Below are 26,764 nucleotides of genomic sequence, written 5' to 3' on the forward strand. Positions count from 1 at the left end.
AACATTGTATTTATCCAACAAGCTCCAAACCCGTTCATTTGCATCCCTGCCTGCGAGGGGCAGGGCCGAGGGCGGCTCCGGGGTGAGCCTGGCTCCGAAGGGTCGTGTCCCGGTGCAGTGACCTCCGGAGGGGGAGGCTGAGCTCAGGCTGGAGCTGCTCAGCACCGGGATCCTGGAAAACCCTCGGCTGGGCACACGTGGGAACGTCCCCGTGGGATCTTTCGGAGGGGACTCAGATTGCAGGTGATGGAGGAACTTGGGCACCAGCAGGGCAGGGCTGAGACCTGTGTCTGAACACCCTGTGCTGCTGCTCCCTCAGCACCCTCAGCACCCTCAGCACCCCCAGCATTTCCAGTGTCCCCAGTACCCCCAGTGTCCCCAGTGACATCAGCACTTGGAGCACCCACAGTACCCCAAGCACCCTACACATCCCAGTACCTCCAGCGCCCCAGTAACCCCAGTATCCTCAACACCCCCAGCACCTCAGTACCCTCAGCATCCTAATACCTCCAGCACCCTCAGCACCCCAGAACCCTCAGTGCCCTCCCCACCTGCAGCATCCCCAGCACCCCCAACGCCCATGGCCAGGCCGGGGGAGCCTGGGCCGGGAGTGCCCCCCAGCTCCCTGAGCCCCTGCACAAGCCGAGGCTGGGTTTGGGGAGGAGGAAAAAGCAGAGAAATCCTGTTTTGAAAGAGATCGATGGTGGGAGGCAGCGGCAGGAGAGGCTTCTAAGCCCATTTCATCTGCTCCCCATCCCGTCCCTGCCGGCCGTGGCTCCGAGAGCCGCCGTTTCAGTCGCTGCGCCAGCGCCGTGTTTGAAGATGCCATGGGAGAACGGGGCTCTCTGTGAAGCCAGATTCAAGCAAATAGACTGTTCCTGTCCCTGTGCAGAGACTCAGGATCTTTAAAGGCTTCACAACACCCCCAAACCGGCACCAATCCCTTCCCAGAGCGCGGCCATCCCGCCGCTGCCTCACCTGCCCGGGCTGAGCTCACGATGGGGGTGGGAGGCTCAGGAGTCCATGGGAGCACTTGAAAAACCCTTTTCCTCCTTTTTCCTACTCCTTCTTTCTTCCTGCTTAGCTGAATAAGAAAAAAAAATAGAGAACTTCTTTCCTTTCTTCTGACAACGTGTCAGGAGCAGTCGCAGTGGTTTGTGCAAAGCAGGAGCTCCAGCATCGCCTCTGCCCACCCTGGCAAACCCTGGGTCCATGCTGGGCTGAGAGAATCCCCATCCTCAGCAGCCCAGAGGGCTCTGCAGCGATGGAATGGAGAAAGAAAATGGGAAGAACTCCTTCCTGAATAGCAGGGATGTCCCCTAACTGAAGCGGGGTCTCTACAGACATGTATATGAGAAGGGGGAATGGCTTCTCAGTGGCAGAGGGCAGGGTTAGATGGGATATTGGGAAGAAATTCCACCCAATGTGGATGTGAGGCTGTGGAGGCCCTGGCACAGGGTGCCCAGAGAAGCTGTGGCTGCCCCTGGATCCCTGGAAGTGTCCGAGGCCAGGCAGGAGCAACCTGGGCCAGTGGAAGGTGTCCCTGCCCATGGCAGGGGGTGGGATGAGATGATCCTTAAGGTCCCTTCCAACCCAACCCAACCTGTGACTCTGTGACTGATGGCACTGGCAGAACAAGTGGTTAAATATTGATATAAATATTTAGGCTTCACTGAGGGCCTCAGAGCCTGTTTGCTCCAAAGGCTCCCGGAGGAAAGTTTACCCGACATGATCTGCAAGTTAAACAACTTGTCAAAAGACACACCGGGGGGACACACAAAGGAGCAAAACCCTCTGTGCTGTCACGGGGCTGTGCCTTAACCCTGCCCCAGAAATGGGTGGTGGGTGTGAGATGGGCAGGGCTGGGCAGGGGGCGAGGGGGCAGCGGGGGCCGGGGCCGTTCCCAGGGCTGCCCGTGGGCACCACGGCAGCTCCCGGCAGGGGTGGGCACTCCCCACAGCCTGGGGAGAGAGCAGGCACATGAAAGCAGGGCTGGATTTGCCTTGCAATGACAGCTGCATATTAATCTAAAGAATTTCTGAAAAATCAAAAAGACGTTTTTCAGCAAAATACACCCCTAGAGCCTCAATCGTAAAGCAAGGGAATAAACTTGAAACAGGATTGATTTCATCTTAAAGGGAAGAGCTCTTTGAAATGCTACCAGCTGCAGTTGTCTTATTTGGTTTTCAATACTATAACAAAATTGTGCCATATTGTGTCAAATAAGGAGATAATATAACAGCTTTAAACAAATTTTGTAATTATGGGATCAATCAGAAATGAATTAAATCCGTGTGCATTAGAAAAGTGGTGCCACTGAATACTGAGTAGCTCCAAATACCAGCTCTGAGCCTGTCTCCAACAGCAGACCTGGACCTGGGAGCGTGGTGTGACACCAGCCAGGGGATGTGGGAGATATGGGAGATGAGGGAGATGAGGGAGATGAGGGAGATGTGGGAACTCCCAGCAACTGCTCCTGGAATGGGGAAAGGAGCACAAGGCATCACGCCCTGACTCAAAGCTAACAACTAAAAAGAAAGTTGTGAACTTGCCAAACCTGTGCCAATAGAGCAATGCCCAGCACCAGCAGCACCTTCTGTCCCCTGTGCCAGTGACTGGGGGAGGGTCCAATGTCCAGTGTCACAGTCAGACTCCTCTCCCAGCCCATCCAGGTCCGTGCCATCACTCCAAACACGTGTGGCCAAGGCACTCCACAAAACCCCTCTTATTTAAAAGCAACATGGATAAAAACCTACAAAATGTGGTCCTGGGGCGTCACAGAGATCACTGGAAGAAGATGCACGTGGAACAGTGTCACTGCTCCCATGAAAAGCTCCACAGTGGGATCCTGGGGGGATCCTGCCCATCCGCCGCTGCCCTGCCTGCCCAGAGGTCTGGGACCCATCAGCTCCTGCCACTTAATTACTTGTTAATGAAGTTCTTATGCAAATGAGGCACCAAGTGGCCCTTCCAGCCCCTGTGTGGGCACAGGGTCAGCTTGGGAGCTGCAGGGAGAGGGGACCCGGGAGCTGCAGGAGAAGGAGCAATGTGCCAAATCCCTGTGGGATGCCACCAGGGACTAATAAAACTATTATTTGGAAGAGCTTTTGCATATTTAATATCCTTATATAAACTGGGGCATTCCAAATCAGGCATTTCAGCTGTTTCAAAGGATGAGGAATGCTGTCAGGGAATAATGCATCAATAGCTGGAATGCTGCACACACTCGCTTTGCTGAGGCTGTTTCTGCACCACTTGAATAATTCTGTTGATTCCTCCACTTTAACACAAAATTTGTATTTGAACTGCTTTCTCAGAAGCTTCTGCCACAGCTGGAGGTACAGGATGAGTCAAAACAAGAATATATGAACACAGGGAGCAGAGGAGGGAGGGACTGTGTGCAGGAGTGCTCATCATCCCTCCCCAAAATTTGGCTCTTCATTTCTTTGTACTCTGTTTGATTTCCCTTTTTCCACATTCCCTTCAGATTCTGGTTTTCCTTCAGGGCAACTGAAGAGCTCAGCTGGGACAGGGTTTGTATTGAGTATCAGGAGCCCAAGTTCTGTGTGGCTGGGAAAGGCAAAACCCATTGTGCTCCTTTGGAAAGCAAATACCAGCAGTGTGAGTGATCAGGAGCTGAGGAATTTTGCAAAACCCCAAAATTATCAATAGAATTATAAAAAAAAAATATCCCTCTCCCCACACCTTCCACCCTGAGCAGAATCCAGGAGCCCCAAACTCCTGTAGATGAGGGGACCCAGAGAGCAGCGTGCCCCAACAGCAGCACCAGCAGCCTGGTGAGAAGCAACCATTCTCCTAAAATCTGGAAATGTAATGACCTAAAGTCCAAAACCACCTTTGTTTGGTTGTTTTTGAAAGGATTGAATAGTTGTTCCTTCCATCCTGTGCAGGACATCCTGTCCTGGGCACATCTCTGGGCACTGCAACCCCCACACCCCTGGAGCTACTCTCCAGTGTAGAAACATCTTGGGATAATTCTGAGAGGAGACAGATCTTTTCCAAAGGAATTTCCAAATCTCCTCCTCCTCCATGTGTTTTACTGACTGTGGTCTTATTACTTAAAATGATTTATGATGAATTTGGCCTGATGCTCCTCCCTCAGCAACACTTCCTAAGTATTCAATAATTGCTCCAAAGACAAACCTCTGGTCCAAGAGCAGCCATCACCCCTCTCCCCTGGCTGGTGCCTGCATTTTCAGTAAAAAACATTGGAATTTTCAGTAAATGCATGTTTGGAGTGCTCCTGAGGGGGCTCTCAGTAATGGAAAGGTTTTTCTCCTGGAATACTCAAAGGGTACAGGTTGCTCCTGAGCCACCTGGTCTATGGAAGGTGTCCCTGCCCGTGGCAGGGGGTTGGGATGAGATGAGCTCTAAGTTCCCTTCCCAGCCAAACCATTCCATGATTCTGTGGTGCTGGCTGGGAGGCAGCCAGGGAGGAACCCTCAGCAAGCCAGACTTGTTTTATAACAACTGTCTGATAAATTTGGGGTGTGGGGACGGCCGGGGCTCGGGCTGTGCAGTGACTGAGCACGGGCTGGAGACACGAGCAGTGATTGGGGGCTCATGTGCTGATGGGCTGCACTTCCACCAGCTTTTGTTTGCTGCCAGGGGCACGGGAATGCTGGAGATTCCCACAGGTTTGGGATGAAGGATGGCCACGTGCAGCCGGTGCTTCCAAGGCTTTCCATGGCTCTGGATTGCACATCTGTCACGCTGGTTATTAGGGCTGGGATTGCACTGCACTACCCCCTAACAGGGAGATAGATGGCAGAGAGGGGAGTGCCACCCCTGCTCCTGCACAGGACATTGTTTTCCCATATTTCTCTGGGAAGATCACACATTCTAATTGCTGTGTACACTGTACCCTGTGAAATGATCCCCATTTGTTTCATACAATAGATACTGTGTCATTTAATTAATTTAGACTAAAGAGGAATGATCAAGCATTCACTGACAACTTTACCTTTGGGACTGGAAATGAAAAACCCTCGTGCTGTGCAGCAGCCAGAGCCAGGAGAGCATTCCTGGAGGGAAGGTTTCCATGGGCAGGGAAACTGCCCCTGTGCCCCTTGCTACCACCTTAATGGAACCAGGGAGTTCATACAGGCAGTGCAAAGCTGGCAAGAAATGTCTGTCTATATTATAGAAGTGAATTTATTAAAACAAACAAAGAATTTAAACAGAACTGGGGGGGGGGGGAATTTCTGGACAACCCCACAAGAATATAGGACAGACCCATGGAAACAATGCCAGTGACTGAAGGGACCCCTCACAGGGAACCAGCCTGACCGAGGGCACACACCAGTACCAGCAGAGCTCCTTCTTTTCCTAATACTTGGCTTTTTTTGGGGTGGTTTTCCTTTGTTCTCAAGCAAACAACAGGAAAGCATAAAGATGCCCCTCTAATGATGATGTTTATGGTGCAGCAAAGCCGTGAGTGCCCGGGGTGGAGCTGCCTCCCCTCAGCACTCCCGTCCCTGCAGAGCCCAGCGCTGTATTATGGAGATTTCTGCACACCCTGGGCCATGAGTATTGACCAGCCCTCACCCCTCCCAGCTTCCCATTGACCCACAGCACAGTGCAGGCCTTTTTGAACATAAAAGCATCATTGACAGCCCTGTATCACTCCCAGATATTGGTTACCCACGTGCTCCAGGAGACCTCCAAACTTGCCGCTAATTAGCAGCAGGCTGTGAGGCCGAGCCTGCTGTCACAGCTCGGGGTTTGCTGCTCCCACTGCAGGCATTCCCTGAATCCTGGCTGCACGGGGTGCCAAGTGTTCAAAAGCCACGTGGATGTGGCACCTGGGGACAGGGGTTAGCGGTGGCCTTGGCAGTGCTTGGGGGAATGGTTGGAATCCAAGGTCTCAGAGGCTTTTTCCAACCTAAATGAATCTCTGATGGATGTTGAGGTCCAACCCTCTGCTTTTTCACTGATTATTGTGCCTTGGGCGACACCACCACAGAGCCCAGGTCTTCTACCTCACTTTTACCTTTCCCTCTCCCATTTATATCTGAGGTTTATTTCTTATATTCCTGCAGCCACTACTTGCAGCATCCAGTGAGTGAATCATCTTCATCGCCCCCAGCAGAGCTCCTCACTCCAAAACAACTTCTTCTGCCTGGGAGAGATGCTGTGCCCTGCCTCAGCCTCCACCACGCTCCCCCCTTAATTAGCCATGGAAAAGTCCTGCCTTGCAGCCTTTGGCAGGGGGAGTGTTTAAGTACAACCACACAGCTTTCCTTGGATGGAACAACAGATCCTCCTCTGTGTTGCTGGGTTCGATATCAGTGGTTTGCCTCTCATGTATCACAGCTCATTTCGGGTCTGGTGATGCAGTAATAGCTTCAATTGTGCCTTGAGGTCAAGGACAGGCATTGATTCCTCTAAACAAATCCTGCTATTAATTAGAGGTGGGCTTGCCCTGAAATACCTGCCCTCCGTGGGACAGAAGAACTGGCATCAGGTGTTTTCCTGGTGACTCTGCTGGTGGGGTTGGTCACCAGAGGGTGAACCTGGGTGCCCTGCCCACAGGTTGGGGGGATCCCCCAGGGGACACCCCTGCTGGGCTTCCCCCAGGTGGGGGTCCAGCCAGGACAACCTCAAGGATAACCACAGGACAGTCTCAAGGACAACCACAAAATGACTTCAAGGGTAACCTCAAGGGTAACACCTTCTGTCTCAGCACCTTCACTCCACTTCCCATCAATCCTCTTCCCACATCTTTCTCTTCTTTCCTTTTTAAAGCCTCACCAGTCCCTTTTAAGTGATTTCACAAAGTCTCCCAGGCCATTTCCCATGTCTATAACTGGTTTATTACTCAGGCAATACGGCCAAAACACTCACCTGTCCCCTCCCCAAGACCTCAAACACCCCAAAGCAACCCCCTGAAATCCTCACTGCCCAGCACACATTTCCTGGCTACCAGGAGGTCACCTGAATGAAATCAGTGAGCCTTCTTGTACCCCAATTCACTGGTGAGAGCAAAACCTTGCCCACAGTGGGTGTCTCAGGGCTTTCCTGTGTGGTTTGAGGGGCTGCCCAGGGCTTGGGGGGCTGCAGGGAAAGTGCCCACCCCCCTCTGCCCGCTCTGCCCATGGAGGGGAGGGAGGCAGGCAGGGCATGTGCCAAGCTGAGCGTGGTCCCAGGTGAAAAACAAACCCAGAGCAAAGGCAGGAGGAGCCCAGGCAGTTGCCCAGAAGTCACAGAGTTATCCATCACTGTCAGGGCTCCCTTCCCTGCAGGAGCCATCCCAGCCACTCAGCACACCAGTAACTACAACACAACAAAAATCCCCCCTTTCTTTTTTTTTTTTTTTTTTTTTCAAGGGTCTCATCAGACTGAAAACTTGCCAGGGTTTGTGACAGCACTTTTACATAAAGCTGCAAGAATTCAGATTTTCCACCAGAAATCGCATTAGCGGAGAGTTGAGCAGGAAGGTCAACATTTAATATGTCCCCATCATACACCTGCTTTTAAGTATGAAACGGAATATTGGATAAAGAGGGTTTAAAATAAAACCTGTCTCCAGCTTTGTGCTTGGGGCACCTTCACGTGGTGCTGCAGCCTCCAGGGTTGTTTAAATCTGTTGTGGGTTGTGTCGGGATCCAAAACACCACTAAAATAAAATGCCTGTTGTGCTTAGGGGAATTGAACTGATGGGTGTGGGCACGGGGAAGGTGGGGAGGAAAGACAGCTCCAAAGGCTGAGACAACTCCTGGCCCTGCACAGGTCACCCTCCAAACCCCACCATGTGCCCAAGAGGACTGTCCAAACACTCCCTGGGCTCTGCAAGGCTGCTGGGCAGGGGGGGGCAAGGAAAGGGCTTGTGCTGCAGGTTCTTCTTGCACTGAGCAGCAAGGTTTGCACTTGGGCAGCACCTAAATCTGTATTTTCGTGTCCAGGCAGCACAGCAGGATCCTGTGAGTGGCTTTGCCTACCCTGCCTCTCCCATGGCAGCACCAGGAAAAGGCAGCAGGTAGGCATGGGAGAGTCACCTGCACAAGCAACAGTGACTTTTGGGGTCAACAGCATCCTTTTGGGGTGGTCTTCTGCTGCAGCAGCAGCTCAATATCCAAATATTTCATATCCCAGGACAAGCCCTGGCTCTCATCCTGCTGCCAGCCAGCCCAGCTGCTCTGAGCTCACCCTTTGCAGAAGTTTCTGTTTCCAGGCACAAACAGGCAAAAAACCCAAAAAGTTGGTTTTTCTTTGCAAAGACTTCACCCCGTCCCATCCCTCCATCCCATGGGTGGGAGCACTGCTGGGTCCCCAGCAGGAAAACCACAGAGATTATCCACCAGGAGAGAGGGTGAGGCATCCACATCTGCGCAGGGAGGGAAAGCAATAAATAACAAATGAGATCTGATTAAGTAACACAATATTACTCTCAATGTAAAACCGGATTAACTCTGCTTGCAGTAATAAATCACACCTTTGTATTTCACCAGAGATGCAACATCTGGAGCTCAGGCTGAGCCTTCCAGCTGTCGGGGGTAACCTGGACCCCAAGATTCACCTCCAGCAGCTCAGATGGAAACCTGTCAAGTTCTAACTCTCCTGGTCATCACGAAAGTAGCCGCGGGCAGAAAACGTGAAGGACTAAAAGAACAGGAGCTGGGTTTGGGCTTTCCCGGCTCGGCAGCGCTGGAACAGCAACTGCTCCATCTGCTGGGAAAGGTCCGGGGCGTGGGGATGAGGGAGCGGAGCTGCCGCAGAGCTGCGGTGATGCCCGGCCAGGATGGGCACGGGAGGGGCTCCCACCGCCCCAAAAAGGAACAAATCAATCACCCCAAAAGAGATCAAACTGCCCCAGGCTAAATCAAACCTCCCCGGAAGGGATCACATCCCCACAGAAGATGCCAAACTGCCCCAGGAGGTGTCAAACCATCCCCGTGTGTGATGGGGAGGGATGGCCCAAGCCTGGCCCCGTGGCCAGGGGCTCACGGTGGGTTTCTGCACCACCCCACGGATGTGCTGGAAGGACAAGCCCAGACAAACCTGGGTGCTGGAAGAAAGGGGGAAGAAATACTTCCTTGCTTTCTCAGCGTGGCATTTTTGTACCTCAGCAAATTGGTGTTGCTGCAGCCGCTGGTCCTTACCTTAAAATATGGGCATTTCTCTGCTGCAGATGCTCCCCTGCACTACTTCCAAGAGCTGGGAGTGTCAATCCATCAGCACTGGAGTCTGCTGAGTGCCCAGATATGAGGGGATATCATCTCACCAGTGAGTGACCACCGGGCTGCCGTGAGCTCTGCCAGCACGGGGGGGGAGAGACAGCTTTTTGCAACTTTGATTTACTGGCAATTGTTGGGAAAGAAGCAAGCGAGGGATGAAAACCCAATATTTCCATTACCCTTTACTTAATAAAAAAATATTGTAGGGAAGTCAGACATCATAAAATGCCCGTCCTGGCTCGGTATTTACAGGGTCACACAATAACCTGAGCCAGAGCAGTAATCAATTCTACAAAGCCCTTTGCAGTGGAAGGCACAGACAAGTGAGTGTTCAATATTCCCACGGCAGAGCTGCAGCCTCGTTTCATCGGGGCCCCCCCGGCACAGCAGACTCTGGCAGAGGACAAGGTGCCTCCCAGGCAGCTCTGCAGGGGGATATTCCCTTTCCAAGAAGCCTCTTTGAACAATTCTTCCTCCAACGTGCCCAAGAGCTCTCCTGCATCGTCCACTCTCACCTTCTCTCCTTGGTGGGGGAGGTATTTTTACCATCAAGCTCATGGGGTTCTGAGAGATCACTTCTGACGAGGGGGACTCCCCTCCCCTCATCCACACCTCCCTCTCCTCCCCCCCAGCATTCCACCCCCTTTCTGGGCTTCCTCTGCTCCCTCCCATTATCACAGAGTCACAGAGGGGTTTGGGTTGGAAGGGACCTTAAAGACCATCTCGTTCCAACCCCGTGGACTGGGGGGTTTAGGGGCTACCTCGGGCCCACCCATGGTCCCATAAGTGGCTTGGGCAGCTCTGTGTGTTCAGATTCCTCAGGAGAACAGAGCCCTTCCCTCTGGGCCATATCTACAAGGATTTCCTTTAAGAGGAGGAAGTTCAGGGTGCTGCTGAAGGAAACAAAAGCTCATTTCCCTGTGTTCAGACCTTCTCCAGCCTGGGAATCCAGGCAGGGGAGGGTACAAGCCTGTGACCCTCTAGAAAGCCAGACAAAATTCTTCCTTCCTTAGGTTTGCAACTCATCCTCCAAAGACATCTAAACATAAAATATACTCTTCCAGTAGCTGTTAATTTTGAGGCTCACCAAGAACAGGACCTGGTCCCTGAACCTCCAGGGAGCAGCACAAGGTCCAGGGAGCAGGAGGAGCTGCTGCTGTGGAGCCAAACCAGCACTTCTGCAGGGTAACAACCAGCCTTTCTTATTTCCCAGTCGATAGCTTAATCTATTTTAATGATTATCAATCCTGATGCTGAGGGTAATCACCTTGTCTCATACAATTGCAAGAATCTAAAAGTCAACTCGATTTTAATGGTTTATCATTAGGAGTATTATTTAGTGGGATTAAACTGGTCTTAATTCCTCCACAGCCATCATTTAAAAGCTGTTTGGATGACCCCCCCTCATCCTGGAAGGAATCAATGCCCTGTCTCCATCCCATACATTTCCAGCAGCATCTCCCAAGCAGCCACGTGGTCACCAAGGTACTACAAAACTATCAATATTTGTGAGTCATCCCTACTAGGTTAAGATTTCCATAAAACACAGCCCAGCAGTGGCTGGATTTGCCTCTCCTGGCGTGATGGGATGGCCCTCAGGATGGCTGGGAAGCACTCAGGGATTGGGATCTGGAGGAGCTGGAGCAGCCCTTGCTGCAGAGCTGAGCACTTTGGGCTGACGTCAGTTTTGTCAGTGAGAACACGAGGGTGAATTTAGGGAAACCTCACATCCCAACAGGCAGCCAGAAGTTGCAAATTAAGCACATTTTTCTGATTTTAAACACAGTTTTCTTACTGAAACGAGAGGAGTGTGACAGCCAGGAGTAACTCCAGCCCTGGAAGAGTCTTCTGAGGACAGCAGAGAATGATCTGAGCTAAATGATGTGATAATTTGTTTAAAAATAAAGCCCTGGGGACATTTTAGATGTTTCCCTTAGTTAATGAGATTTCCATGATAGTTATAAAAATAAAATTAGCACACAATGCCGTTAATCTGGGATTACAAGCAGCACCAGGGAAGAATTAGTAAAATAAATCAAGAAGATTAAGACACTTTGCTTTCCATCAAAGTAGCTGGGATGGAGCTGCACGCTGTGCTTTCCTGAGATTAAGGAAGAGGTGATCAGGATCTGCCCTTCAGCCTCTAACCTGGAATATTTTGGCATGAAAATAACATTTTTTTTCCAACTATAAGCATTTTCTTAACCCCTGGACTTATATATGGCCTATCAATAAATAACTATCACTGCTTCACACTTAAAAATTCAAATTATTTGCCCTCAAAAGCCTCACATCAAATCACAGCAACTTTCATTCTACACCCCATATTTGGCTGTTCCACTAACCAGTCTGAAACGGGGATAAAAAGCCATCCCAAAATAGGATTACACAGAGCAGCAATAAAAGGGGAAATAATCTTCGAAGAAGTGATGGAAGAACAAATTCTAAGGGCATTAAGAAGGAACAAGTCATGGTTTCAATCACCAGTCAGGAAAGGATTGCTAAGCTCGTGTGTACAGCACATAAATCTGCCAGGACGACAAACTGCAGATTAATTCCTGGACTGAAAAGGTTAATTTTTAATACCCTTCACTCACTTCAGAAACCAGGGGAAGTACAGACTGAAACTCATAAAGGGACAGTTCTCTGAGGTGGATCCTCAGAAACCCTTCCCAGAGAAAAGCACTTCAGTTTTAGTGCTTTTGGCAGGAATCTAAATGCAATCAGTTGAAGTCATTAGTTTCTTTTATTATTTTAAATAATGTTATTATTTATTTAATATTATTATTTATTTATACACTATTTAGCAATATTATTTATTAGGTTTTATTATTTAAAAACAAAATCAAATTGAATCCCTTTAACTTACCTGAACTCAGAGGAAGGAGCTTCACAATCAGCCCACGAATGTATGAAAAGCTCATTCTGATCTATCAAAACCCAGCCCTGTAATTCAGGAACTTAGTGAATTATACACATCATACACATATTCAGTGAAATATTAACAAGAAGTTTATTCTTTGAGGTAATTTATTAAAGTTTTGTTCCCAGTATTGCAAGGGTCCTAAGTGTGAAATTCCAGAGGAGAAGGATGGGAAAAAGGTTCATCTAGGAAAAATGTGGAATAAAACACATTGCCCTGCAGCATTCCAGCATCAGTGCCCTGAAGGCAGGGGGGTGGGTGAGGCTGGGAAGGAGGGGAGGTTATTAAAAAGTTATTCAAAAAACTCTTCTTGGCAACGGATCCAGGCCTGAGGAGAAAACACAATTCTCATCTCCCGCAAAAGTCCAGGCAGTTCAACTTCCAGGTACTGACACCCAGACAACAAATGACCCAACACTTAATGCTGTTTTCAACAGGAATTGTGCAATTAGACATAATTATTTATTCCCATTGTAAACCAGGGCCTTGGAAACAGCGCTGATCTACAAAGAATTAACAAGTATGTACTTGTCCTTTTTCCTGATGGGTCCAGCTCTCCAGTAAAATTATTGACTAGGAGCACAGCCAGGCTTTAAATAAAATAAATTATAGAAAAAAAAATCAGAATTCTTCAGATGTTTTGCTGGATATTTGGGGGGGTTATATTTGAGTTTTGAACTTGATACAAACCACTTTGTTTTATGGTAGGGGTCATGGATGAGGTTGAGCAGGGAATTCATTCCTGCATGGAATTAGGTTTAGAGGGCTGTGGAGCAGCACTGGGCATCATCACCCCTGGCCACCAAGCTTTTAAGGTGAATAAATGATAAACACAAGTTATGTGGAGCTTATCAAAGAGCATTTCCAGAATACTTTGGAGCAAATGCCCTCAGCTGCCTCTATTTTTTTAAAAAATGCTCACCTACCAAGAATACTTAATACAGGAACTAACTTGTTGCTTAAGCCTGACTTTCTGGGGGAAACTTTGAGATCTGAGCAGCCCAAAGTGGAGGAGACAAGCAAGGGGAGTCCCACAGTAAACTTCCTGACGGCCACAGAGCTACACATCCAATTTGTTCCACCAAATTAAGGTATTTAAGGACAATTTGAGAACGGAGATGACTTTAAAAACTGAGTTTTAAAAACTCAGGACAAAGCCAGGCATTTACAGGAGAGCAGGGAAGTTGTGTGTTTGGCTGGGAAGCTCTCCTGGCTGAATTTGGAACATTTTTAGCACAATAATTAAATTCCAGAGCGTGGTGTTTTGTGGAGGGACAATAAAGGATTGCAAAGGTGCAGGAGAAATCTGTGTACAGACTCCTGCTGAATAAACTTGGGCTATTGAGGAACAGCCTGGCTGTGCTTCATGAAAGGAGAACACGAGGAGGAGCTGAACACAGCCCTGACAATGGCTGATGGCAAAGGAAAGGGAACAAGGCAAAAAAAATCCTGGTTTAGGGCTCTGTCTGTCTGAACACAAAGCAGAGTGGTTTGGGTTTGGAGGGAGCAGGGGAGGAAGGACACAGAGCAGGAGATGGAGAGAAAAAGAGGAAGTTTTCCAGAGAAACTTGAGTGATGGCTGCTGCAAAACCAAGGGCAGAACTGCTCCTTGACTGATTTAATATTTTAAAATCTGTAGCATTGTATCCTGGTGGGCAAGGGGAATATTTAATAACCATGCCCAGAAAATAAAGCTCTAATAAGATCCAAACCTGGATGAAGCATCTCTGACAAGACCCTTTTAAACCCTGAGCTCCTCAGGATCTTGAGAAACTTCAACCCCCTCCTGCTGCAAAGGGGAAGGAAACATTTACTGGAAAAGAAAATGTGTCTAATTTATAATTCCAGCGTGTAATGCCACGAAACTCCTCTTAGAACGAAAAGGAGGACAGCTCCTGCTTTACAAACAATTGGGCACTTGCATTATTTATGGAAATCACTGGCTCATTGTGCAACCAGAGGAATGGGATGAGAATGTTACCCTGGTAAACCCAGACTCCAGGGTAATCCTGCACTGGAGCTGGGAGCAGGAGCCCATTTGTTCCCAGAATCAGTCACTGCCAGCCCTGGCAGCTGAAAGCCAAGGAACAGCAGCAGACACAGAGGGAGTGAACTCCTAATCCTGCCCTGGACCTTGAGAAATGAGGGTTTATTTTCCACCTAATGAAACTCTGGACACAATCAGGAATAAAGTCCACTAGAATTAGGCAGTTTCTGCAACTACTCCTCAAAAACACAGACTGGTACACAAATACCCATTATGAAACATCTCTCTCTTAGAAATTAGGACTTTTTGGGGTTAATTCCTCTGTTTTCCAAAGCCCAGGTGATCCCATTCTTTGCTTTCTGGACTCCAGTGATGTACAACTGTCGGATTTTCATTTTCTTGCTTGGCAAGAGACAGGAATGAAGCTCTTTCTAAAAGCCCTGCCTTCCTTACCTTCAGGGCTTCTCGAAGCAGGAGGTCTGCCTTTGTTTTCCCTTGATTACAAATACTTCAGCCATCTCCAGCTAACACTGTGTGCTCCACTGGATTCCTGCAGAGCTCCTCACCCTGATTTGGGAGCATCTGTTTTCCATAGAATTTGAACTGGAGGACTTATTAGCAAGATTGGATTCAGACCCCAATCAAGAGGGAACCCAGGAATTATTGTCATGTGCAGGCTGGCACAGCCATCCCAGGGCAGGGGATGGAGTGGGGGGAGCCTTGGGGCCAATAGAAAGTTGATTTTCAGAGCACATCCCAGAAAGGCATCTGCAAATACCTACAGAACGTACTGTGAGGGTCATCAAGATCAAGTTTTAGGTGGTTTTTTTGGGGGGGTAAATAAATACAGGTTTATGTTTCCAGAACAAAGTCACTGCTTTGCTCATGGAATGAAATCCTGAATCCCCACAGTCTGCTCACAGACTGTCCCATGCAGGATAAAACCACACTTTGTTTCAGGACAGGTCAGGAGGCACAGTTTGGTCTCAGTCTGGGGTATTTGTGCAGGATGTTTTAAGCACTCACAGAGCCTGGGACTTGGAATAACACTGGAATTCAGGGGGCATCCCAAGGCCAGGTCTGGCTCTCCAGTCACTCATCCCGTTTCAGTGGCTTGTGAAATTCCTTTAATCAGAAAGACAAGACTGATGCCTGGGAATCAAAACTTCTGGAGCAGCTCCAGGTAAATCTGGGAAAGAGCTTCCCTTTAATCTGGAATGGATTAACTCAGTGTGCTGCAGCACTGCTGAAATCACTTCACTTCAGCCTGGTCTGAGTGAAGCACCAAGAGGTTTCCACACACAAACCTACAGTTCTTACCTGAGGAAAAAATCAAAATATCTCCCCTTTAAGTTCTTTCAAGTGGAAATCCAAGCCATAGCAGCAACACAGGTGACTACAAACCAGTAATGCCCAGTGAGAGCATCCCTGGGCAAAGGCTTTTAAAGCAAAGGCACAACGTGACTCTGAAGATTTTGCTTGTCCTTTCTTGAGCACAATAACTAATATCCTGTGGGAATCAGGTATGAATACATTAATTATAAACATGTATCAGCTGTAGGGGGTTAGGATTGCCCAGGATTTTCAAGACACTGGCACATGAACCTGGAGAACTGTGTAGCTGGCTGGCCCTTCATGACTCAGAGAGCAGAGCTGGTTTTCAGAGGCCCAAAATTTGCCCAAAATTCTGCAAAATTAAGGGCTGCTGCAGCTTTGCTTTGTTACATTCTATTTTCTGAGCCCAAATCTGCCAAACTCTCATTGCATGTCTCTGACACGAACACCATCCTACAACAGCAATTCCAAATTAAGCTGTGATTCTGTATTTGCATTTAAAAACAGGGAAGTCTAGGGGTTGTTTTGATATGTTTGGGTTTTTAGGGGTTTTCTTTGCATTTATCAGACAACAAACCTAAGAAAAACAGCACAATGTGCACCCCCAACTTGCAGTATCTACTTATTGTCTCCAAGATACAAATTACCCTGTGCAATGCAGGGATTTTAGATAAACTTGCATTCTCATCAAGAATTATCACTATAAAAATCACACAAATTATTGCTCAGAATGAAGATTTTATGATGGGATTAGGAAAAAAAGTGATTTTAAAAGAAATCCACTTTGTTTCTGACCCACTTATTAACAAGCCTATGCTGAGAATCTCTATTATAACAGGAAAAGGATACAAAACTGTCAAGAAAAAAGACTCCAAAGCTGCCAGTGAGCCAAGGAAGGTGGTGAACAAAGCAGAGGCCTCAGGAGGATTTGGTTTTGGGCATCTTTAAGGCAAGGCTCAGTCCATAGGTGCAGTTTCCCATCATGGCCAAGGCAAAGAGCAAGGTAAGAGTTGCCTTCTGAGGACCTTCTTTGGAACTAAACACAAATGTTGTACACATGCTCTTTAAACAGGTACTTTATAAATACTTATTTTAACATTTCTCTGTGCCACAGTAACCAGTTCTAGATAATGCTGGCATTCTGTAGTGTATATAACACCCTCAAAGACTTGCTCTTCCACCTCTCCCTGGGCTCTGAATTTTCTCACTTTAGTAGTTTTAGCACAAATCACTGCAAATACAGGGATTGTTACAGTTCTTGGAGCTCTGGTTAATGCCACTTAATGCCATTTTTATGGGAGTGCAAACAGCGAGGATAATCTGCTTCCAAATGCTAACTAGTTCTTAAGGACTCTGTGAAGAAATCAGTCTTTATAATAGATCTGTTTGCAAATAGTGTGGCATCCCAGTGAAGGAACAGGCAGAGAGGGGGATATGAATAAGCTCAGTAATTAATTAACCATTTCCATAATCAACTGTCTGGATAAAATTGACAATGGAAAACCTTCTGGTCTTTTGAAGTGTTTGTTGGTTTTTTTAAATATACCAAGAATGAAAAAAATAGAAGACAGTAACAGCACCTTTGTGCTAAAATTCTAAACTAAATGACCTCTAACTTTTATTCCCATGGTTGGTGACTTAAGGTGGAATAGTCTGGAGAAGGAAAAGGGGAGATGTTCTTTGCTCATGACAACAATCATACAAAGCATGTTCCTGCTCCCATCTGATAAATGCAGCTGTAAATACTTCACTTCTCCCTCTGCCAATCAATCCTCTTCCAGCCATCAAAGACCATCATTTCCCTAAAATTTTCTGAATAGGAGAAAAAAACCCCAAACAACTGTATTTTTTCTTTCCCATTTTACAGTCCCAAAAGCAAAGTGGGGTTTGAGTTCCAGGGGAACTGCACTGTGAGGGAGAACCCAACATCTACAGCAACAGGGAGTAAAACCCTCAGCCCCAAACCCACTCGTGTTCTTACAGAGCTGAGGGAATCTGCTGCCCAGGTAAAACACACAGGACATGCAGCCACAAATGACACCTGACACTGATATCAATCCGTGCTAAAAAAAGCCCAGGCACAATAATTCAAACCAAAAGTCACAACTGGAGCTCCAGCCACTGAAAAAAAAAAAAAAAAAGAAAAAAAAAATGCATCATCCTGTCTGGAGAAAGCAAAATACTCATTTTTCACAGCTTAAGAGTTTTCTCACTCTGGCTGTGTTTTGAAAATAAGCTGCTTCCCTGCTGGGCCATGCTGCTGGATTACAATTATTTCCCTGGCATTAGTAGGAAGGCCATCAAACTGCTGGAATAGCCTGTGAACTTTTCCTGCTGGAATGACAGCAGCAGGTACAATGGGGATTTTCCACTTTTATTGATTTTTGGGGGGGGGACTGTGTGGGCTCCACATGGATGTTTACAGCACTTCACACCAGCAGAAATACAAGATTTATACACATTATCCCAGAGATGACCCAAAGGACTGAACACAAGCCCAGGAAGCTGCTACAAGAATTTTATTTTAGAACTCCTTTATTTGGGCATTTCTGGGTGAGACATCCACATAACGTGGATTTCTAAGCCACTGTTAAAAAGTCCGGATTTCTTTGAAGGACACAAACTTTTCAAGACACTTTTGGGTGTTTGTTTGGGTTTTTTGTTTTGTTTTGTTGTTTTGGAATAGAAACAAGCAAGAACTCACATTATTTCTTGGGATTGCCATGCCCTGCTCCTGGTTCCTCAGCTGACAGAGGGCAGTGCCACACAGAGCTCCACACACTCCACGACCCAGGAGATGCAGAAATTCCTCAGGTTATGGCTGCCTGGAATGACACACAAACAAATTAGCTGGAAAAAATAACATCTGCTGTTGATTTGAGGTGGCTTTCTGTTTGCAGTACAAATATGTAAATGCAAAGGTAGAATTTCATGTCTCTTTTTCTTGGCAGTGATGTCAGTCCCACCTCTTTTTTTCCCTGGGCTCTGTGCCCACCCCTGCTCACTGTCACAGTTGTGCTTCGTGCAACAACTGAGTAGCAGTGAGGGAACAGAGAGAAAATGTTCATGCTCACCTTATCTCCTGCATTAACCCCTAAAAATTGATCATTAAATAACAGCTGATACACAGAAAACCGCTGAGCTGAAGTCTCTTTCAAAATATCTTGATTAAAAACTGCAAAAGCAAGGATATTTGACATGGGAAAGACTAAAATATCCTTATTTAGGATGATATAAGTTTATTTACATTTCTGTGACCGAGATTTCTGTAATCCAGGGGCGGTGCTGGCCCAGTCTCTGTGTCCATGCTTAGTTGGTTATCAAGCCTTACCGAGACTCACAGAAGTCTTCTTGGACACTCAAAACTGGTGGGAAATGCTGCAGAAATCTGGAGCCACAGCATCCTCTGTGTGTGCCAGGTGCTGCCACGGCCCTGCAGTGCCTGCCAGCAGTGACACAAACGGTGCTGAAGTGACACTGAGCCTGTCCCAAAGAGCTGCAGTTCAAACAACACCCACTCAGCTGCACAGGCTGCACTCTGAGATGCAACCCCGACCCACTTGTGTCCAGCTGCTCCACAAGTGGGTACTGAAGAGCCTCTCTAAGGTCTAATTCCTCCCTCTCCAGCTCTGCAAACCCCTGAGCTGACAGTCAGAACCCACCAAAGCCTGGGCTTGTTCTCCAGAGGAGGCAGCAGGAAGGAAAGCCCTCAGCACCCACCCATCTCCAGGTTTATTATCAGTTCCATATTGAAGGAATCTGCTTTATCCCTATTTAGGCTGCTGGGAGGCATCTGTTTTGCTTCAGCTTTTTGTTACCTCTGCTGTACCACGGATTTTCTTTCTTTTTTTTTTTTTCCTTTTTTTAGATTGATGAGTTAATGGTTTTGATTTGATCCAATCTGAACTGAGCTTTCTGTCTTCCATTTCAGTCAAAACAGTAGTTCATGGGCAGGCTGAGCACTCCAACCACTGCCAGGTCTTCTGAAGCACAACTCGAGTAATTTCATCCCCCTTGAATACGTTTTGTTAAATGCAGATATTGAAACAGAACACGTGAAGATGTCAAGATATTCGATGCTGCAAGCAAATCAAGTCAGGTTTCAATCAGCCAACTGAACCCCACAAAGAAATGAGGCTTGCTTTCAGCTTCTGCAGACTTCCACAAAAAACAGGGAATAAGTTAAAATATGGAGCCAGATTCCACAAATCTGCTGCCTTCTTTATGTCTGTATAAAGTGAAAATACTGCAGGGAAAATATTTAAAGATATATGTGGGTCAGAAAAGAAAAGGAAGGGGGCAAGAAAGGGAAAACTGGAAGCCATAGGTCTGACAACTCCAACCACAATTTGTACACTCTGTTTTTTATCACTCTGAAAAAAATGCCTTTAAATGCTGGAGGAAAATATGTCAGCAAAGACCATGCTACATCCTGGAGAACATTTCAATCATTGAAAAACTTGCATTTTGTCACCTTCTGATTCTTGAGCTTATGGTAGGCAAATTGTGAAATCATAATTAGATCCATGTTAACATAAAAACCAGCAGTGACAATCTGAAAGAGAAGATACATTTGCTTGTTCAGTAGACAAATAGTCAGAAACACCTTAACTGCACGGAAATGTCGCTTCATAATCATAATGGGAATGATAAACACCAAATCACTGCCAGAGAAACAGTATCAGTGTGAATATTTGGGAAATTATGACTTGTTTTGTGGATGGCACATCGGTGAGCAGAATACAGAACTGTTTTCTCTTGCAGCTTGAAAAGGATAAATGAAAAAGCAGGAATATTGGCAGATTACCTGGATTGGCAGCTGATTTGTTAAATAGCAGCCTGTGAAGTTGGTGAGATCTCCAGCAATCCAGCCTAGCACAGGACAGTGCTCGATGCACTCTCCCATTCTGGCAGGAAAGGTGAATTTGGCTGGAACAAATTCCAGAAGAAATTGTAAAACACTGTAAGCAAAAAAAAGGTTGAAAAGGCTCTGAACTTCATCTTCCAAAGCGTGAAAGAAGGAAGAATCAAACTGCAGCCACAGGAGAACTATCCCAGCAATGCTCCTCTTGCCTTCTGGAGAGGAACTCGAGGTCAGTGCAGCTCCCCACGTGCTGCCCCAGCACACAGGGCACAGATCACCAGCACAGAGGGCACAGATCACCAGCACAGAGGGCACAGATTACCAGCACAGAGGGCACAGATCACCAGCACAGAGGGCACAGATCACCAGCACACAGGGCACAGATCACCAGCACAGAGGGCACAGATCACCAGCACAGAGGGCACAGATCACCAGCACAGAGGGCACAGATCACCAGCACAGAGGGCACAGATCACCAGCCCAACACTTGCACGAGCTCCTTGCTGGGGGCCTGCACTGGAACAGCATTTTCTGGCCACCAGAACTGCACCCCGAGTGTTTCACACCCCCCTGCTGTAAACACCAGCCTTTCAAGGGCTGCAGTAAGAAAAACCTCTGTTATTTCACACAGAAGGGCTGGGAATGAACAGAGAGTTGACAGTTCCAGTGAAGGCTCTGAACTGGAGAGCTGTGATTCAGCTGCACGAGGAAGAGAAGGGAGCAATCCCAAACCTGAGGCCATCACACACACCTGGATGAGTTCCATGCTCACTAACACGTCAGTTTTAACGCAACACCCCTTTCTGAAGCTCAACAACTCCCTAAGCTTGGTTTTACTTCACTCATTTCCACAGCCCTCGTTATCAGTGCAGTAAATCACATCCCCCTCATGGGGACAGATTTGGAGTCCTATTGTTCTCCAGGCATCTTTACCTGGTGGGACCATTCCTACTTTTGCTTTGTCATCTCCTACCCACAGGTGTGAAACCAGTGACCAAAGAGCAAGTGATTCAGCTCCAGCTCAGGTGCTGCTTCTGACCTTTTCCCCACCCAAATTTAACTGGCAGGAGCCAGCACGACAGGACTGGTGACAGGGATTGAAACAAACCTTGAGCAGCTCCTGCTGCAAGTGCACACACACAACTCAGGGTGCAGGAGATGAGAGGGAAGAGGTGATTTATTCTCATTTGCTCTAAGTGGCAGAGATTAGTGTCAAGTCAGTACAACGGCACAGTACATCAAGCTCATTTGTCAACCACCAAATATTTTTGCAAACATGAACAACACGCTTCTCTGGCATATTATATATCTGTATTATGCAGGCAGAGGAACACATCCAAGATAAAACAACCAAAAAAAAAAAAAAGAAAAAAAAAGCAGCTTTTGCAAAAGGCTCCAGGCGAGATTACTGAGGTTGTCTTAGATGAGACTGGCAGTGACACCGAGGGGCCAGAAATCTGCTACAGGGTAAGCTAAACCACGGAATTTGTTTGAATTTGAGACCAAAACTCTGATTTTCACATTAAATGTGATGCCAATAAAGCCACAATATTTTCTTTCAAGGTACCAGCCCAGATTCTGAACACTCTACTCACTCTTACAAAATATATTTACATAAAGTATTTATATATTTGTTGCCTTCCATGCAGCTAATCTCAAGGTAACATTATGAAAACAAACTAATTTACGACTCAGGTGCCAGGTGAGCTCTAAAATCTGCTAAACTCCAGTCAGCCCATCACACCTACCAGTGATTCAACACAAACAGTCTGTGTTATTTAATACTCCAGAGGAGAGATGGAAAGCATGAAAAGCTTGCAGAAGGCAAATGTAGGGTGATCCTGCCCCCAAAACCCCCAGAATGGAACACAACAGTCCCATACAGGTGAAGTTTTGAAGCAAGGGATGGTTGGCTTAGACCTCTAAAAATCTTTTCTTGTAGTGAATTATAATAATTCTGGTGGTTTTTTTTTTTTGTTCCTGCTGAAATATTAATAAGAAATGTTTGCTTAGAAGGCTCAGCACTAAAGAACCGAACAAAATGTTAACAAAAATGCAGAATTATCTATTACTACACCTCAAAACTTCCTGCTGACAAAACCCAGCTGACATCCTACTCACTCTCATGATAATTTAAGTCCTCTCAAGGGTAATAATTCCTCACAGAGAGGAGACTAAGGGGAAAAATCACAGAGCAAATGCACTGCTTAAAAAAACAACCCAAAAAACCAAGTGCTAGAGCAGCAGGTGGATGCAGAACCAGGTTGGAACCACAATTACACATCAAACCACTCTCAAGTCTTGATAAAGTTTCAAGGTTTGTTTTCATAGAACATCATTCCCTGCAAAATTGGGACTTATTTTGCTAGTCAGTGAGAAACTTTTCTTTTCATGACATTTCAGGTTTGTGTGTTTTTTAAATGCTGGAACAAGTTTTCTGCAGGCACTGGCTCCCTCTCCAGAGAACTGTCATCACTGGACCTAAAATAATTAAACAATACAAATACAACACATATTCACACACTGAGAAATCACCTGAGCCTGCAAGATATCTTCAGTTTATTCAGCTTATGCTGGTGAAGTTATAAGACTCTGTAACCACCTTTGAAAATAACTCTAAAAGTTCAAGAAAATGTTGAAAGTAACATTTTAAGTTTTTTTGTAATCTCATTTCTGCAGCTGAGCAGACTCACTAAAATGGGAGAAACCTCAAAAAATGAATATAACATCCGTGTCTGAAAAAATGAGGCTTCAAGTGTTTTTTAAAGCCATGACTGAATATCATGACTAAAGTTGGACTCACACATACAAAAGTTCTGTAGTGAGATCCAGGACTGGGTGGCAGCGAGTCCAAGGGAGGCACTGCAGCTCCTCTTCTGCTCCAAACCCTGCAGCTATTCTGGGAAACCAGAGAGAAGGGTTTGGGATGGAAGGCACCTTAAAGATCATTTAGTTCAAACCCCCAAATAATAAAATGACATTATAGAGGTGATTTATGTTCCTGTAACGATTCTTTGCCTTTGTATTCTCTCTTAGAAATAGCAGTTACTACCATTTGGGAAAGTTCCAGTGAAGGTGTTATTTTCACAGAACAGTTCACTTGGAACCTTGACATCATCCCTTTCTGCAAAGGTTTAGTGTTTGTCCAGCTAAAAATAAAACTGGTTTGGTAAATATTTGGATATTTAGGAATGAGGAATCAGTCACTTGAGACTCTTGTTTGGATGCATTTTCCCATTTTAACACCCTACTGTGGAATAAGCAAATAGAAATACACAAGGGTTCAGAAGGGAAATCCACTTTATTAAGGACAGCTCCACAGTGTAGATGAGGAAAAGCAGGTTTTCCTTGGAATCTGGGAGCCTTGCCCCAGCTCCTGTGCCTCTCCACCTGCTCTGACATCCCTGTGTGTTCCTGGATGTCAAACACAGACGCTGCAAGTGATGGGTGAGGATGTCACATAAGTGTGTCTGGCACACCTGCAAGGGCTCTAAATCGCTGTTAATACCAGCTCAAACCCCCCAAAAGCTGCTCAATTGTACAATCTTCACCATTAATTACTCTTGGGGGAAAGCAAAAGTGGAGCTGGGCTCCAGAGTAAATCAGGGCTCCTGCAAACACATCCCGGTGTTAACCTGGCCGTTGGGTTTTGGCTTAAACTACCCTCTAAAAGCATTTTTACACTCTCCTGACTGTGAATGGTGCCCGGGCAAACTCCACCTGGAAACCCATCCCAGTTCCCACGGAACAATCCCAGCTTCTCTTAACCTGGGCTAGGCAAGGTGTCCCTGCCCGTGGCAGGGGGTGGAACGAGATGGGCTTTAAAATCTCTCCCGACCCAAACCGCTCTGGGACTCTGTGATTCTATGCATCTACGATCTTATTAAAAGTAATAAACCAAATAAACCCAGCGAAACACAGGGAAGCGCTTTTGTGCATCGGGAGAGCCCAGCGGGCATCACCTCCCCGGGAGGGGGATGCTGCGGGAACAGCGGCGGCGCTGCGGGTTCCCTTCTCCCGGAGCGGGGAAAGGGGGTCCCACGGGGGAACAACGGGCACGGGGGAGGCCGGGAACGGGGAACGGCACCGGGAACGGGGAACGAGCGCCAGGAAAGGGGACGAGCGCCGGGAATGGCACTGGGTACGGAGGGACCCGCGGGGCGAACACACGGAGCGAGCGGGGCCGCACCGACCTGCGGGGCTGCGGCTGCTGCTCCGGGCTGCGGAGGGGAGAGGGGAGGGCCGGGAGGAGCGGGATGAGCGGCTCCCTTTCCCTCCCTTCCCTTCCCCTCCCCTCCCCTCCCCTTCTTTCCCTTCCCCTCGGCGGGGCCGCGGCGCCCTCTGCGGGCCCCGTGCGGGACCGTGCGGGACCGTGAGCCCGCCCGCAGCTCCAAAACCATCCCCCTGCCGCAAACTGCACCGCTTCGCTAATGTGTTAATGGTCTTAATTAAACCCTCTAATTAGCCCCTTGAATTAATCATAAGCTGCGCGAGGCTCTGAGTTATTCATAGCCCGCCTTTAGCAAAAGAGCTGTTAAGTGAAGATGCTGTTGGGAGAGCGGAGCTCGGGCAAACCCCTAAAACTTTTCAAGTTTGGCTGAACTGACCCTGATGGGCTTCAGAGAACGAAGCCCGGGGAAGAAATAGATATTGGTGAGGCTGGACAGCTGGAAGGACGTTTCGAAAAGGAGGAAGATGAACAAAGGCTTAGTATTTGCCTTGGGAAAACCCCAGCGGAGGGGAAAAGGTACTAAAAAGACTAAAGATATGGACTACTTGTTATGGAAAATGAGGAGTTAATAACCAGCAGAAGGTAGAATGCTAACTGATGAAAGAGAACGATATAATTTAGAAACAATTAACATTAATCGTTTTGTTTGCTAAAAATGTATGAATTAAGAATTATTATGAATTAAAAAGTATGAATTAAGAATTATTATTGGGCAAGCTGTGCCAGGGCCTCACCACCCTCACTGGGAACAATTTCTTCCCAATATCCCACCTAACCCTGCCCTCTTCCAGCTTGAGCCCATTCCCCCCTGTCCTGTCACTCGATGCTCTTTGAAAAGCCCCTCTCCAGCCCTGTTGTAAGCCCCCTTTAGGTGCTGGAAAGCTTGGGCATGAATATTTTAAAATATTTTGATAGGGAAAAAAAAGTGTTGTATAATTTACTGCATTTTTAATACAGTTTTACTTTTTATTCTCACGCAGGCTCATCATTTCTGTGGTCGCTGCAGCCTGGCTAATTAACACAGGGTTGGGAGGATGATTAAAGGCAGGCTCGGGGTATCTGCATTGTTCTGGTTTAATTGCTGCTCAAGCAACGGTTCAGGGTTGGGTTTGGCAGTTGAGCAGCGTTTGTCTGGCACTGTGAAATTCCCTGTTTGTATCCATGAGACTCATCTTGTTGTCGGTGGGTGAAAGCAGGAGGATTTGTAACATTTTTAGCAGCCACACAGCCTTACCACAGGTCCTGGCTCTGACCTTGTCTCCTTTTCTTCCTGGGTGTATTTAAAAATGCATGGCATTAATGGTAAGGAAAAAGGAGTAAAAAAACCCAATTTACATAGGGAAAATCACCTCCAGAGACTAGGAAACTTTTCCAGAAATAGAGGTTGAAATTCCCAGCTTTATCCAGGCCTGTTGCTGTGTCTGTTCCCGAATAAACACATCTTCGATGTCACAGGCTGCACTTTATGACATCCCCTTAAAAAGGAAGTGACTAAAGAGAGGATAATGTGAGAGACAGCCAATTATTCCATAAATGTAAACTACATTAAGAAGTGGTGTATAACATTATATATTTATGGCTACAATTTTGTTCTGCTGTCACATAACAAAATGAATAATACATTAGTCCGAGGACTTGTCATTAAGTGAATTTCTTTGTTGCCTTGCTATTAAAATATAAAACTCCTTGGTGGGTGTATGTGTGTGACATGAGCCCTTTTCTGGGAGCATAAATAGGGTGGGTGAAGGTACTTTTAGGTTGGAAAATTGAAGTAGATTTTATAATTTTTTAGGTGAAATGCTGCTAATTAATCAGAAAGATGTGAAGACATTCAGGAAGGCTTTTCTGTTAATGAGATGTGATACATCCACTTCACTTCTAAGAGACAAACAACTCCTCAGTACAAAAAAGACAGGAATATGAAGCAAATCCAGTGAAGAGCCACGAAGATGATTCAGAGTCCAACTGGAGGTGGCCCTGACCAACCTGTTCTGGCTCGGCCTGCTTTGAGCAGAGGCTTGGGCTTGATGGTCACTGGAGGTGCCTTCCAACCTCTGTGAAATGGGACAATGAATAATTAAAAAAAATCATGAAAAGGTGAGACTGTTACTCGTATGGTTCAAGGTAAGCTCAAGAATCCGTTGAATGAAGATCAGGTACCTCCTAAAAACACTTCTTAAGTTCCTGGGATCTCCCTCTAGTTCCTGTGGCTTTCAGTCTTTTTTCC

General features: G+C 46.9%; 1 protein-coding gene across 1 annotated transcript in view; it reads right to left on the bottom strand.

Moving 5' to 3' along the window:
- The window catches only part of LOC126636356 (lysosomal amino acid transporter 1 homolog), an 82,156-nt gene extending 61,084 nt beyond the window's left edge, over window positions 1–21,072 (bottom strand). The window contains 10 exon segments of the mRNA XM_050308446.1: window positions 16,292–16,444; window positions 16,446–16,478; window positions 16,651–16,673; window positions 17,412–17,505; window positions 18,147–18,197; window positions 18,200–18,263; window positions 19,903–19,997; window positions 20,250–20,322; window positions 20,324–20,403; window positions 21,058–21,072. Coding sequence (XP_050164403.1) covers window positions 16,292–16,444; window positions 16,446–16,478; window positions 16,651–16,673; window positions 17,412–17,505; window positions 18,147–18,197; window positions 18,200–18,263; window positions 19,903–19,997; window positions 20,250–20,322; window positions 20,324–20,403; window positions 21,058–21,072 — 681 coding nt within the window.
- Between the last annotated feature and the right edge of the window lie 5,692 nt (window positions 21,073–26,764).

Source organism: Myiozetetes cayanensis, unplaced genomic scaffold (assembly GCF_022539395.1).
Source record: "Myiozetetes cayanensis isolate MyiCay16 unplaced genomic scaffold, myiCay2020 scf13, whole genome shotgun sequence".
In the NCBI taxonomy this organism is placed as follows: domain Eukaryota; kingdom Metazoa; phylum Chordata; class Aves; order Passeriformes; family Tyrannidae; genus Myiozetetes; species Myiozetetes cayanensis.